This window comes from Erpetoichthys calabaricus, chromosome 2 (genome assembly GCF_900747795.2).
Source record: "Erpetoichthys calabaricus chromosome 2, fErpCal1.3, whole genome shotgun sequence".
Lineage (NCBI taxonomy): Eukaryota > Metazoa > Chordata > Cladistia > Polypteriformes > Polypteridae > Erpetoichthys > Erpetoichthys calabaricus.
Genome location: NC_041395.2, coordinates 67382771 through 67396517, shown reverse-complemented (window position 1 = coordinate 67396517; position 13747 = coordinate 67382771). Strand labels below are relative to the sequence as shown.

General features: G+C 34.4%; 1 protein-coding gene across 2 annotated transcripts in view; it reads left to right on the top strand.

The window, feature by feature from the left end:
• The first annotated feature begins 6027 nt into the window (after nt 1-6027).
• Nucleotides 6028-13747, top strand: part of wt1b (WT1 transcription factor b) — a 38025-nt gene continuing 30305 nt past the window's right edge. For both annotated transcript variants that reach the window (XM_028793875.2, XM_028793874.2), the window contains exons 1-3: nt 6028-6715; nt 11092-11214; nt 11692-11794. In XM_028793875.2, the coding sequence (XP_028649708.1) occupies nt 6328-6715; nt 11092-11214; nt 11692-11794 (614 nt within the window). In that variant the 5' untranslated portion in view covers nt 6028-6327. The remainder of the gene's footprint in view (nt 6716-11091; nt 11215-11691; nt 11795-13747) is intronic.

The window sequence follows — 13747 nt, the reverse complement described above, 5'->3', positions numbered from 1 at the left end:
TACAAAAGATTTTGAAAACCACTGATATTGCGGGCATAACTGTATGATTAATTCATGTTTTTTCAAGAATGCCTAATGTTAAATTTCCAAAAAGCAGTAGTGAGTGAAGGATGGATTTTGTGCACACAAGGTACAAACAAGCTTGATGGACTGAATGGTCTCCTCTTATTTGTCAGACTTCTACTTACTGCTTTTTATTTGGCTGTAGCCTTGATTCAAGGTGACAACATTTGAGATACAATTTCTTACATTTTTTTTGGTTGCTTTTTCAAATTGAAGCACAGGCAGGTGAAGTGACTTGCTCATGGTCACACAGATGTCAGCAGTGGGACCTGGACCTTCAACAGCAGGGTTTGAAGTCCAAAGTCTTAACAACTATGCCACTATGCTACACACTCCTGAGGTTCTTCTAAGTTTTCTTTTTCCTTTATTTTTCTGATTGTAATTCACATATCACAGTTTTACACTTCCTAGCCATTTAGTAGATACTTTGCTGAAGGAGTGCTCGCCGCTTCGAATGAGTAGAACAAGGATTCTGACATATAAATACGATGTTTGTCCACACGATTTGACAGCTAATTCACCCAATAAGCCTATTATAAGTGCTGATTATGCATAACAATTCTTCAATAAAAAAATAAGAGGAAGAGCACTTTTAGTAAAGTATGATGATAAAATTACATGGCCCCCAACTTTACTTTCCTTCCCAGTCCTTTCCTAAACAGACCAACCACGTTTGGGAAAGCCCAAATTCAAATTTAACAAGTGAGGATTTGTGTTTTCTTCTACGTTCGCATCTGAGTTTAATGTCACCTGCCTTCTAACTAGAAGGTCATGCCCAAGACTTGCCATAAGTGTCACTTTCAGTTTCCAACGAACATTTCTTGCATGCCTTTCTACATGTAGAATGACAGCTTTAACTTGTATTTTTACAGGGACGTTTCATACATGTGTTCCCAGATGTTAAAATAGTTTTTGAATACCGTATCTCTTAAATTAATCTCATTCAATGTTTATCTGGCAGACAGCTTGACATCATTCATTTCAACAGCAACTCTTGTTACTCTCCAGTAGTGTTTTTCTCTCACTACCTCACTGTTTCTGTAACTTTGGTCAGTTTCTGTAACTTTGGTCAGCATGCCTTACTCAGCAGGCCACGTGCCTCAAGGACCGGTCCTCCACTTCATACTAAGCTCCTTGCTCACCTTTCTGTGGTGTCTTTCAACCATGCATACTGGATGCTTCAGCATTAGCATACACATTCTTCTCTGAAGTATCCAAACATATGGCAGCACATTAGTGTGCTACTTCCATGTTACAGCCTTATCATAAATGCCTCACAGCAGCGCTTATGGCTACCTGAAACACTTTTGTGGCTAGTCTTGGAGCACCTTCACACTATGCAGCTCAAACACACAGACTGTAGGAGGGTGCCTAACCTGGACAACTTCTAGTATTCACTTCCAAATTTCTCCACTATTACTTTATTTAATTTCTCATTTATGCATTTGCCATTTCATTCTCAAATCAGCTTCTTGTTGGCTTCTTTTAAACTTATTCTCCAAGCATTTTTATAACACTGATGCTATTTTAATGCTTCACATTTACAGTATAAAATACACAGGCAATTATTCTTGCTATATTTGCATTAAATGGTTCCTTCTATGGGCAACAAAACTGACCAGAACCATTATTATAGTACTGTGTATATATAATAGGAAGCAGTGGAGGTACTCTTAACTGCATTGCACCTACAGGACTAAGAGTAGATAAATAACAGATGAATCTGCCATTATGGGCTACAGATAAGACGTCCAACCAGTTAAAAACCCACTTAAGCCAGCTCAGAGTCGGGGTCTGGTACTGTAACCTTTATGTACAATTCATCAGAAAGTATGTGAAAATGGCAGTGTGTTATTCTTTTATGACGGTATCACACTAACAGTGCAGTGCCGTATATAGCGGGATGAATCTTGAAACGTTTTCTCAGCTACAGCATATTCACCTTTCTCCTTTTTGCAAAGCTAATTTGTACTACATTAATTAAAAACATTACAATGCTCTGTCTGCATAACGTAATAAAGCAAGACAGAACCCATTTTCTTAGATGACTGTACACTGAACGGTACAGGCATGACACCATCTATCTGTCTAATTGATGTATTCATTATTTTTCCGCACGTTATACCGATTGTCCTTCAAAATGGCTTCTATACGTTTTGTATCAGAAGAATTTGACTATTAACGCTTACAAGATGAGACACAGTGAACTACTTAGGGGTAAAAACTTTCAAGATTTTAGAAATCACCGGGATCAGTAACTGGATGAATAGAACGGTCGCTGATTGTTCCGTCCATTAACAGTCCTTGCTCTCCTCATTCTCAATAATAAGGAAGCCAAAGCGCTCCTTTTTGAATTCCACTTTGGGAATCTTTTCCTGTCACCTCGCACCGAAATGCGATGTCCACTCTTTACAGAAGTATTTCCACTAGGTTATTAAGTACATTTCGTATCCTTTCTCCGAAAATATTTCTGGTCATCTTAACGGTCCAATATTTGCGCATTTTATTACAGGCACTTCCACAATGAAGTAAGTGTTTCTTTCTCCATCTTGCCAGAAGAAGGGGCCTGAGTTGCCTCGAAAGCTTGCATATTGTAATCTGTTTAATTAGTCAATAAAAGGTGTCATTTTGCTTGACTTGTCTCCACTTCCTCGGATGGCAAATTCATGTGCGGGCAAAGCTTCTTACTGACGCGATATTTTCCATAAACTTTTTTAAACGGGACGCGACCGTTTACAGCACTCAGTATGCATGAGCTTTCGCAGCAATAATGAATTAATTAGCATCAGTAGCTCTCGTGTTAAGTGCCTCGTGGAGCGGCAAGCGCATTACCCGATTTTCACTCCCAGTCCATCTACTTACTGCTTTGAACTGCAAGAGGGAGAATGTCTGAAGATGCGGGGTTTATTTTGCCTGATTGCTCGCCTTACACGCGCTGGCGATACTGAAGGTCTTTGCATCGCTCCGGCTAGCAACATGCACTACCTTACTAGGCGCATTTAAACAAATTCTAATAATATCAGAATATAATGTAACTGGATCAGAAATATTTTAATCAGTTCAACATTTTCAGCATGCACGTACAAAACAGTGAGCAACACGAAGAAACAAAAATTAAAAGAAAAAAAATCAAAGTATTTTATAAATACATCTAAATGTTATGTGGTTGATTGACCGTTGTAGCGCTTTCATCCCTGGGATCGAGCACTTTATTTTCATACATACATTTTGTATAATGTTGATGCTGAAAGTTGCTAGGTGGGTAATAATGAAATCATTCGGGAATATAAAGCCCGTAAAGTTGACAGCCCAATAGCGGTAACATTCATGTTATACACTTTGAGAATCCTTTCTCCTCTTATTTAGAGATTTACAGAACAGATGATACACGGCCAAGTTTGAGACAATAAACGCTGTCGAATTTTCATAGCTTAGTTGAATTAACCCCTTCGAAACAGTTGCCTGCAGAAAATTATTTGGCCATTAAACTAACGTGATTAGAAACTCACAAGATTGTGATTTTATTTCAATGACCAGGGATACGATATTTGATGCAGTAAACAAGAGCAAACATTTATTTGTGATAAACATTCAAAGTGAAACACACAATTTTTAATGTTCATACTGCGGAAAATGGAAACTTTTTAAAAACGCGCTTCCTTGCGAAAACGACTGTAAGTTATTTTTTTAAATAAATCATAAATATCTGGCAATAAAATGTAGCAATTTGATTTATTTATTAAAACACGTAGGGACATTTATGTTAATGATCAAAATGTACATTTTTATGATGAAAAATTGTAGCTTTTATACAGAAAAAATATTAAGGCAATTTAATTATTTAGGTACACCCGAAAAATGCATTCATTTATTTATTTATTTTTTTATTACTGCAGACTAGAAGAAAGTGTTAACTGTTAAATGTAGCTGTGGCACTTACTTTGTTATGGACAATTAATTATATTTAAATAAATGTTGAAAAAATTACATAAATTTTTTACACTTACAATCCTTTATATTTTCGTTATCGTTCTTTTTACACGAAAGCTAAGTTACTTTTAAAATGTATTTTAGAAAACACTCGCTTAACTCCATTCTCCTTCTTATAATTTAAAATTGTATTATCTGATTTGTTACAGCCGAGTCATTTATTTTGTACTGAAAACGTGTACGTAAGCCATTATTTTCTATTGATTTAATTTTGTAAATAACGAAGAACCAAAATAGATAGATAGATAGATAGATAGATAGATAGATAGATAGATAGATAGATAGATAGATAGATAGATAGATATTTTGGTTCTTCGTTATTTACAAAATTAAATCAATAAAATCAATAAAATCTATCTATCTATCTATCTATCTATCTATCTATCTATCTATCTATCTATCTATCTATCTATCATTTTGCTAATATGTGCTTAAAAGACTGCAAATGTTTGTAATTTTAAACTGTGAGCTTATTGAATAAGTATTTAATGACGAGAACTTTTATTATGCTGCAAGGCATATCGATTTTTGTTTAAAAAATCTGAATTGTCGGATATGTCTTAATGTTTTTTATGCTTTTTCAGAAATAAAAAATAAACGATATGTAGAAAAATACAGTGAAAGCGCAGATTTTTCACTATCGGCTTCCTCCATCAATTCGCCGTTTTTCTTTTACTCGTTTTCAAAAAGTTAGCTATGCTTTTTAAAGAATTGGAACACTTTAGTTTGGATTGAACATTCTTGATGTGGTGCCTGAATCCAGCAAACACTTCCCGTTAAAAGCGGCACAAAGCAACTTTGGAATTGTTACATGAGATCCTGTAATCCTATATAGCAGCTTCACAAATATTTTACTGAAAACGCGTGGTAAGAAAAAGGGAGACCTAAAATAGAAGCATTTTTCATATAATAAAATATCTGAAAAAAGTCACAAATATTAATTTTCTATAGTATTCCTCTCGGATATGAAGTTAGCAATGATGCGATGATTTGGACTCAAACTTAAAGTGCACTCCATGATTTAAGAGAAAACACTTGTCCCTATATTTGTAGTCTTAACAATAAATTAAAGTCGAAAAATGTCCAATACACGGATTAAGATTTTAAAAGTTAAGTATAAATCCTTTTGTAATTTTAGGTTGATAACTAATCGTGTAAGGGGGGAGATGTTGCAGTGGTCGAATCTCTGCGTGAAGAAGCGCGCACAATATTCCAAATACAGTACTAGTACATCCGCAAAAACGAACAGCTACAAAAAAATAATAATGCCAGCAAAAGAAATTTCATCCGCACCCAGATTTAGTAAGTTATTTTGTTTCAGGATTTGAACAAGTCCCATAATACAAAAAAAAGAAAAATCTTTGAAAGCAGAACTTAGGTTTAGTCTCCTTAAACTAAATTGCCCCGAGTTAAATAATTGTTACTCAAAAGCGGTGATCACCATAAGATGGAAAATAAAATAAAATATTAGTAGGCGAATCTTCGGGGTTTGTTTAAAAGTAGCAGCCACGGTGACACGACATTTAAGCAACGGTACTTACTCAGATGAAGAAAGAAAGAATACCACTGTAAACAAACTCGGACTTGATGTTAGTCCCAGTTACTCTGCCTTTAATAAGCCTAGTGCCTCACACATTTCTAAATAACACGTTTTATTGAATAATAGATATGAAATGCTAGTGTTGTGAAATACAATAAGTGGAAGTGTAGGATATGACCTGAACTGGACTTAAGTGTGAAGATGTTAATGTTAAAAAAGAATTATTACTCCCTCCCTTATCACCGCCACCCATTCCCCCCAGCCACCATCCATCCTTGTTTCAGCCCTTTGTTTCCAACTGATAATAATAAAAGCTAAACTCTGGTGATTCTTGACACTGAACGGAGTGGTGTGTTCATCATCAGTGCCGCTAACTCCTCCTACCTGAGTCAACCTCAGCTTTAGAAACTCCTTTGCCAACGACGCATGAGCTAAATCCAAGGCAGCTTCTGCACTTAAGAAACTCCCCGATCCTTTTCCCTTCATTGACAGTTTGGAAGGAAGCAGGCGAAACGCTGGTGTTTGAGGATAGTAAAACACATGGACAAGCAGTGTATTGCTTAACTTTAAAAGAGAGAGGAAAATAAACAAACGAGCAGCTGTATTTTTGAAATAGTGGCATCTCTCGGACCTTTCTTCTGTTGGGACAAGGATTGTCTGTAAAGAAATAGACTTCGGGACATTTGTACTTTACTTAATATTAAATATTTATTTAAGAAAAACACTTACTAAAAATGGGTTCAGATGTGCGAGATTTGAATGCTTTGATACCTTCAGTGTCCTCTCTTCCAGCCGGTAATGGCAACTGCAGTTTGCCCGTTAGCAATGCACCTCAATGGGCTCCTGTACTGGACTTTCACCCAGGTGCACCTTATAGTTCCATTGCCCCGCATTCGTTTATTAAACAGGAGCCCACCTGGAACTCCACAGACCAACATGAAGATCACTGTGGCCTAAGTGCATTTACAGTTCATTTTTCAGGGCAGTTCACAGGCACTGGAGCCTGCAGATATGGACCCTATGGACCACCAAGCCAGGCGCCTCCCAGCCAGTCACGCATGTTTTCAAATGGACCGTACCTGCCTAACTGTATGGAAACCCAGTCAGCGAACAGAAGCCAAGGTAAGCGTGTTTACGGCAGATGCTCTCGAAGGCAAGTGCCTGGAAGAGTCACTTTTAGGTGGATGCTGAAACTTTTTAGTTACTGTAAAACTGCGCAAATTAGCGTGCAGGAGTGGGATACATCATTCTACAACACTTTCCGTTAAATTTGCACTTGTAAAAGTTTCGTGGCAATTCAAAGCGTAAATCTTACCACAATTTTACAAGTATCGCTTCAGTAGCTTATAAGTATGCAAGATACATAAACAATACAGTAAGTGCTTTAAAAATAATAGCAGTACTTCAGCACAGCCAAGTTTAATAAAAAATAGTTAACTAATGCAAGAACTAAATACTTGCTATCAGAATAAACCTTAGCGCTTGTTATTGATATTTTTTCCCTCTAAATTAAAATGGGGGTGGCTTTAATATTGAACATTAAAATTGACTGGACTTAACTTGTTTTATGTTTCCCCTTTGCAGTTTCACCAAAATCTAAATTCGACAGTTGTACTGGAAATAAAATTTCGCATTAGCACTTCACACATTTACCATGAAAAGGCAGTAATAATTATAACCTAGGGAATTTATGCATTAAAATAAGACTGATAATGTACTGCAAAAAGGTAAACAATTTTGTATTTCGTGTGAAATGGAATAATAATGTTCAGTGGAACGGATTTGACATTCATGTTCAGCATCTGTCAGAAAACTGGAGTTTGTTTCAATGTTTAATATTCTTAGACTTTTGATTTTAGTTAAATACAGTCAATATGTAGAGTAATGACATATTTTTTGTGTCACCCTGAGGTGTGTTGCATTCTGATGAATCTTCACTGGCTCAGCAGCTGTCAGTAGGCTACCTGACACTCTGTTAATGGCGCTGCCCACAATATGTAAAGGTAGTTTAAATTTCTAAGAGAAAAATGATAACAAAATAGTTTATGGCTTATTTCTTAAGTACATGTAAATAATGATTTTAATTAAACTTACACATAAAAAAGGTAAAAACTTGAAAGTTTTGCTAGAATATGTTTTAATATTTTACATCTATCTATCTATCTATCTATCTATCTATCTATCTATCTATCTATCTATCTATCTATCTATCTATCTATCTATCTATCTATCTATCTATCTATCTATCTATCTATACATCTGCATTACTTATTACTTAAAAATCACACCAATGAAAGGAAATAATCTACATTTACATCCAATAAGTATTAAAAAATGCATGATACTTTTCTCAAAAAATAATTAGAATTATTGATTTATTTAATCAAAACTTTTGGTTTCATTACCTTAAGCAATTAAGCTGACAAATTGTTTACGGAATTCTTTTTTTTTTTTTAAAGACTAAATTTGTTAATTGAAAAATGACAAATTGTTAAATTTAGTGGTATTAAAATATGGGTGCTGCCGCTAACATTCTAAATATTAATCACTAGCTATTGTTAGTTGTGTTCTACTTCTGTGTAGATGGAAATATAATAAATACAGCCGGCTTACAATCTGCTCACTAGAAATTATGTCTTAAAACACTAAAGAATGTAATGTATAATAAATGTAATTGTTTTGAAAATAAATTAAATAGACTGTTTTTTTGTAGGCAACATTTTTGGCAACTTTCAAAAACTTGGTCTTATGTTTCATTATAGAGATAATAAGATATATAAATATAAATCAAGTAGCATCCCTAAATGTAATTACAAAAATAAATGAATTGGTTGAATCATATAGTTTGCTCATTTTTCCTTTAAGCATTACTTTTTTAATGACTGAAGGTGTTTGAAAAATAATATATAAATAGAAAAAATGTGCAGTAGGAAGTGGCAAATGATTTCTTATGGATGGTGTACCTCTTACAGTTTATTTTTATCATTTCAAAAAGTGTAAAAGTATAGTTGCCAACAATGTACATCTAATTCATTTTTGTAAAAATCAATACGTTTGGAACATTGCAAAGGAATTGCTTAGAAAACAAAACCAATGCTGAAATGCAATATTTAAGAGCATCTCGGGTCAAGTGACAAACTGTATGCGGAGGTCTTCTATGTAAATTATCTTCCCATGTAACTATATACTCAAACTAAATGTAACATAAATGAGGTTTTTTTTTTTTTAATGAAAGTGTTATATTTTATAATTTGTCATATAGGATCGTCAGTCTAAGAAAACTCAGTACAGCTACAAATGCATAAAGAAAAAATAATTCCTGTTTCCCATTAATTAATTCAAGGTTAAATTTCTGCACTTAGATGTGCTCCTGCCGTGGGAAAGATGTCACTGTGGGAGTGATTTTCTTGAAAAATAAAACTTTGTCTGCCTGGTCCATTCCTCCTTTTAGGCCTTTCTCCTGCGCTTTGTGCTGAGTTCTCCTTATTGCCTAAATGTTCTTTAATGACAGTGAGTCACAGTCGTACGGCTTACTCAATAATTTTCAGCACATCCTAATCAGTCCTGTCTTTGGTCAGATCCTAATTAAAGAGACCTTGTTATCAACAGTTTGTTCAAAGCGTCAACCTTCTTATCTCATTGCTCAAGTTTTGGGTCAGGCAACACCGGAAAATGTATCCAAAATTCAGTTTGCTTGGAATATTCTGTTGAAGGTCATCAATTGCTCCAGCAAGCCAAGAATAAAGAATTTGTTTGAATGTTCCACACTAAAAAAGTTAGCTTTTACGAGTTTCAGACGATGATAACAGAAAGGCAGAAGCAGCTGTTAAATAAAGGTTTCTCAGGGTTCAGTCGGATGGTTAAGATAGCAATTCACTGCAGAAAAAGCAGATCTGACCCTTTGCTTTCGAGTCAGCAGATAAAAAAGGCGCATTCTTATATTTAACTTCAGGTCAGCCAAGATAGCAAAGTAATACATCCTCTGTAAATATCTGTGTCCAATGTATTCAAGTTATTGTTGAAAAAGGATGGACTGCATATGTAAAATAAATGTGTGCATTTCCTGTGGACAATGTGTATCATTAATGAGTGTTTATGCATCTTGGAAATGAAAATGTATGCATATTGTTCACATTTAAACAGAAATGTAATAACAGTGTAGTATATCAAATTGGTAGTGACAAAGTGGTACTGCTATTTATTTATGCAGAACTTCAAAATAAGAATTTGATTTAAAACACCATAACATTGTTTAAAGTGTTCAAGTAGTTTGCAGGAATTTCTTAGTTGATTGTGATATGGGATACACGTCTCTTTTATCGTTGTTGAAGAACCAAAATTTATTGTGCTATTTATTCCACCATCCAGGGAAAAAAAAAAAAAAGAGTCTTAAGTGAACGGATTTATTTTGGTTGATAATCATCAGATGCTCATGAGTTGCAAGCCCGCATTACAAAAATATGACCTTTTAATTAGTTTTCTGCTGAGGCTGTTGTGAAAGTGGTTTCATGTAATTAATGAAGCTAGTGGTGAAATGGCTGATTTATGACAGAGAGTCACTTTGGGGTCAGAGGAAGATATTACTCACTAGGCTCTTGTAGTACCCTTCCTATATTCTGTAGTTTGTTTGTTTTTAGGAAAAGCAATTTTCCCTTTTTGGTGGGAGGTGATATTACCACTGGAACACTTATTGAATGCTCTTTAATACTTTAATGTAAGCAGACAGACACTGACAAGTGTAAATTTATGGTTATGCTGCAAACCAGTTAAAATACTTAATTGTTAACAATGACATATCAAACTTTATCAACAAGCATTAAGCCCAATCTTGTTTTCTTTCTTTATTGCTGAATCTTGTGCATATAGTACAAAAGGTTTAAAAGTTCCTTTGTAATGTTCTGAAGGTACAAAATAGAACAGACTGCAATGTGAAAAGGATTATATTTTTTTCTTTTTGCTTTGCAAAGCAGACAGTTAATGTTGATAATGGCAATGTATGAATTAAGATGTATTGGTTACGGATGGATTTGTCAACTAACAATTTCTTACAGCTGTTTGATTTTTTCTAACTGAAGTAGAATGCTGTAAAATATATTTTGTTAATAATAACCTGCCTTGCAGGGATGCAGAAAGTTAACCTTGTTTTTATTTAATGTGTTAATGCTCATTGTGCAATAGCATGGCGTTCTACTTGCTGCCTTACACCTGTTGCTGCCAGGCATAGCTTCTGTTTTTCCTGCAATTGTGACCAGGAAAAGAAGTAAGAAAATGGATATCTAGATATGTAGATGGATGGATATTATTAGCAAATTGACCTCCTCCATAATTCAGTGCACATTTGCTTTATTTAGTTATTCATTTAAAAAGGTTCAGTATTTTTAGATTGCATTTTTTTAAAAATCTGTCCACCGAGAAACGTATTTCACAATCTGAAACAAATGAGTGAATATCTGTATACAACATTTGGCTAACTTGATCTAATATGTATTTCTTTACAGGGTACAGCTCTATGACCTTTGATGGGACTCCCAGCTATGGCCACACTCCCTCTCATCACACAACACAGTTCTCGAATCATTCTTTTAAACATGAGGAGCCCCTAAATCAGCAGACAAATATAGGTAATGTTTACTTTTTACCCAAATATTGTGTGTGTATACAAATATAAATATACAGTATGCAGTATGTGTACAGGGGTGTGTTTGAGTATATATAGGTATATTCTATATAGTGTGTTTATTTATGTATATTCTATATAGGGTGTATATACACTCACACTCACACATACAATGCAGAATAAAAATGTAGGCATTAAGTCAACAGTTACATATAACACATGGATACATTTAATTCTGCAAAAGCTTAATTTTTTTTAACAATAATTTACTATTATTTGTAATATTTATGCTTTATGCTAGCAAAGGAGATAAAAAATAACGTAAAAGGCTTCATCAACATGCAGTTTATTAAAAAAGGCTTTTGTGATAAAACTTTTGCATGTTTAAAATAGGTAACATATAAAACCATGTCTCAATAAAACATTTAGTGGTATCATAAGAAAGACTGGTGATTTGATTGATAGCTTCGTATTTTTGTAGGAGACCAGCAATATCCAGTGCCCCCTCCAGTTTACAGCTGCCACACCCCCACTGACAGCTGTGCCGGAAGTCAGGCCTTGCTGCTAAGAAACCCGTACAACAGGTATGCTTTATAGCTTTCTTGTAATATGACTGAAGATTTTTTAGTTTTTTTCTATTTACATTTTTTGAAAGTATATTCCCTTGATGGAAAAAAGTAATCTGACAAACCCCTGTCCAATTAACATTACTGTACTGTCTTTCTTGATATAATGAGATGCTAGACACAATATTTACTCTTCTATATTGTGTGTTATGCAGACATGAAAATGATCCATTCTGCTTGACTTTTATTCCTTTTATAAAATCTCAGATTATTCACCTTTCAGAAAAAAAACATTTATGCAATTTTATGGTCTTTGCTGGGTCATATTCTGAGTTCATTATGAAATGACTGGATAAAATAAAAATGTCTGGCTTTGCATTGCTGTTGAATTCGCAGTGCTTGAGAAAAACTCTGTAGTGTAATTAAGTTTCCAGTTTCTAATGGTTTTCCTTTTTAGAAGAAATTAAATTTATATTCAGATTGAATTATTACAATGTATGAAATTGAAAATGCATTAAATATTAAAATAGTTTATCTTAAGCATTATTATTTTTGGCTTTTTCCTGTGAAAATAGCACTTTTTTCATGTATATCTTTGTAAAGGTCTTTTTTTATTATAGAGTTACTTTTTACAAATACAATTACGATGTCCTCAAACATTGAAAACATTCTGACCTTAATAAGAAGAACACTGGAATATAACACCTCACATTTATCTTTGTTTATTGTTTTTTTCAACCATCAACAGATCAGATTGTGTGTCCCTAGGCCCATAATGGCAAATATTCATTGAGTGAAGTCCAGGATCTACTGTTCGCTGCCTAGTGGTATGACTTAGTGCATCATGAAATGTGAGCTGAGGATAGCTTATTTATAGGTAAATAATGAGAACTGGCACGCTCCCACAATAGTTTTTATTTTTGTCTGAATGTGATGTGTAGTTGAGGAAAAATAAACTGTTAATGGTCACCTGGTTATGCAAAACCAAAAGAAAAAGCCTTGAACATATATTTCCCAGAAACAACTTCAGAATTGTGCTAGTAATTGATGTTTTGCCTCAAATTCTGATAACATTGCTCTTTCAGCTGTGGTATTCAGCTTCTTGTGCACTGTGATTCACAGTATCCTCCTCCTCGGCAGCATATACTGTATAGTACAAAACATGAATCTCATTTTACTTTGCTCTGGAAGCTGTAGATTTAAAACAAAACAAAACAGTTTTTTCTGTTGTACACAGTCACCATTTCCCCCTCTTTCTGCTCAACTCCTGCCTTTGCCCCTTCAACACTATTCTTGGACACCTGATCCCTTTTGTATTACACTTGTTCATGACTACCCCCTGTTCTGACCCTAAAATAAACTAATATGCAGAGTAAGCATTTTAAAACAAGCTTATTCTTGAATGTCCATAGTGTGTGCTGGGTTTCACATACTGTAATATAGCATAACATAGCATTGCATTGCATGGCACAGCATAACATAACATTCTCAAATCCACATAATCCCATTCAAAGCTGGTGCAGAGCCTGGTGTGGGGTGAAAACTAAAATACACAGACACAGGGAGAACTGAAAGCAATCCATGCAAACAAGAACCCAACAGCAAACTGAAACTGTGGGCCTTTGGCCATTTCTGCATTCATAGCACCTGACAGAGAGAATCGTCATCTTTAAAAATACAAGTCAATATGTAATGCTTTAATTACAGAGCTACATGTTTCTTTTACTGTTTCCTTCTATAATTCAGTTTTAATGTGGATAAGATCCAGGTGTAAATAGCAATGCTCACTTGTGAGGAGCAATCATCTTCTTCTTGTTCAAACCTGTCAATCATCATTAAAGTTGATCAATGGCTAATTAGTAAATATTTATAAGCAAGAAACAAAAGAAACTGAATCCAATGATGTAATTAAAAATTCACATTTTTTATTATCCAAGAAGTTTTCTGATGTATAATTAACAGATTACATCA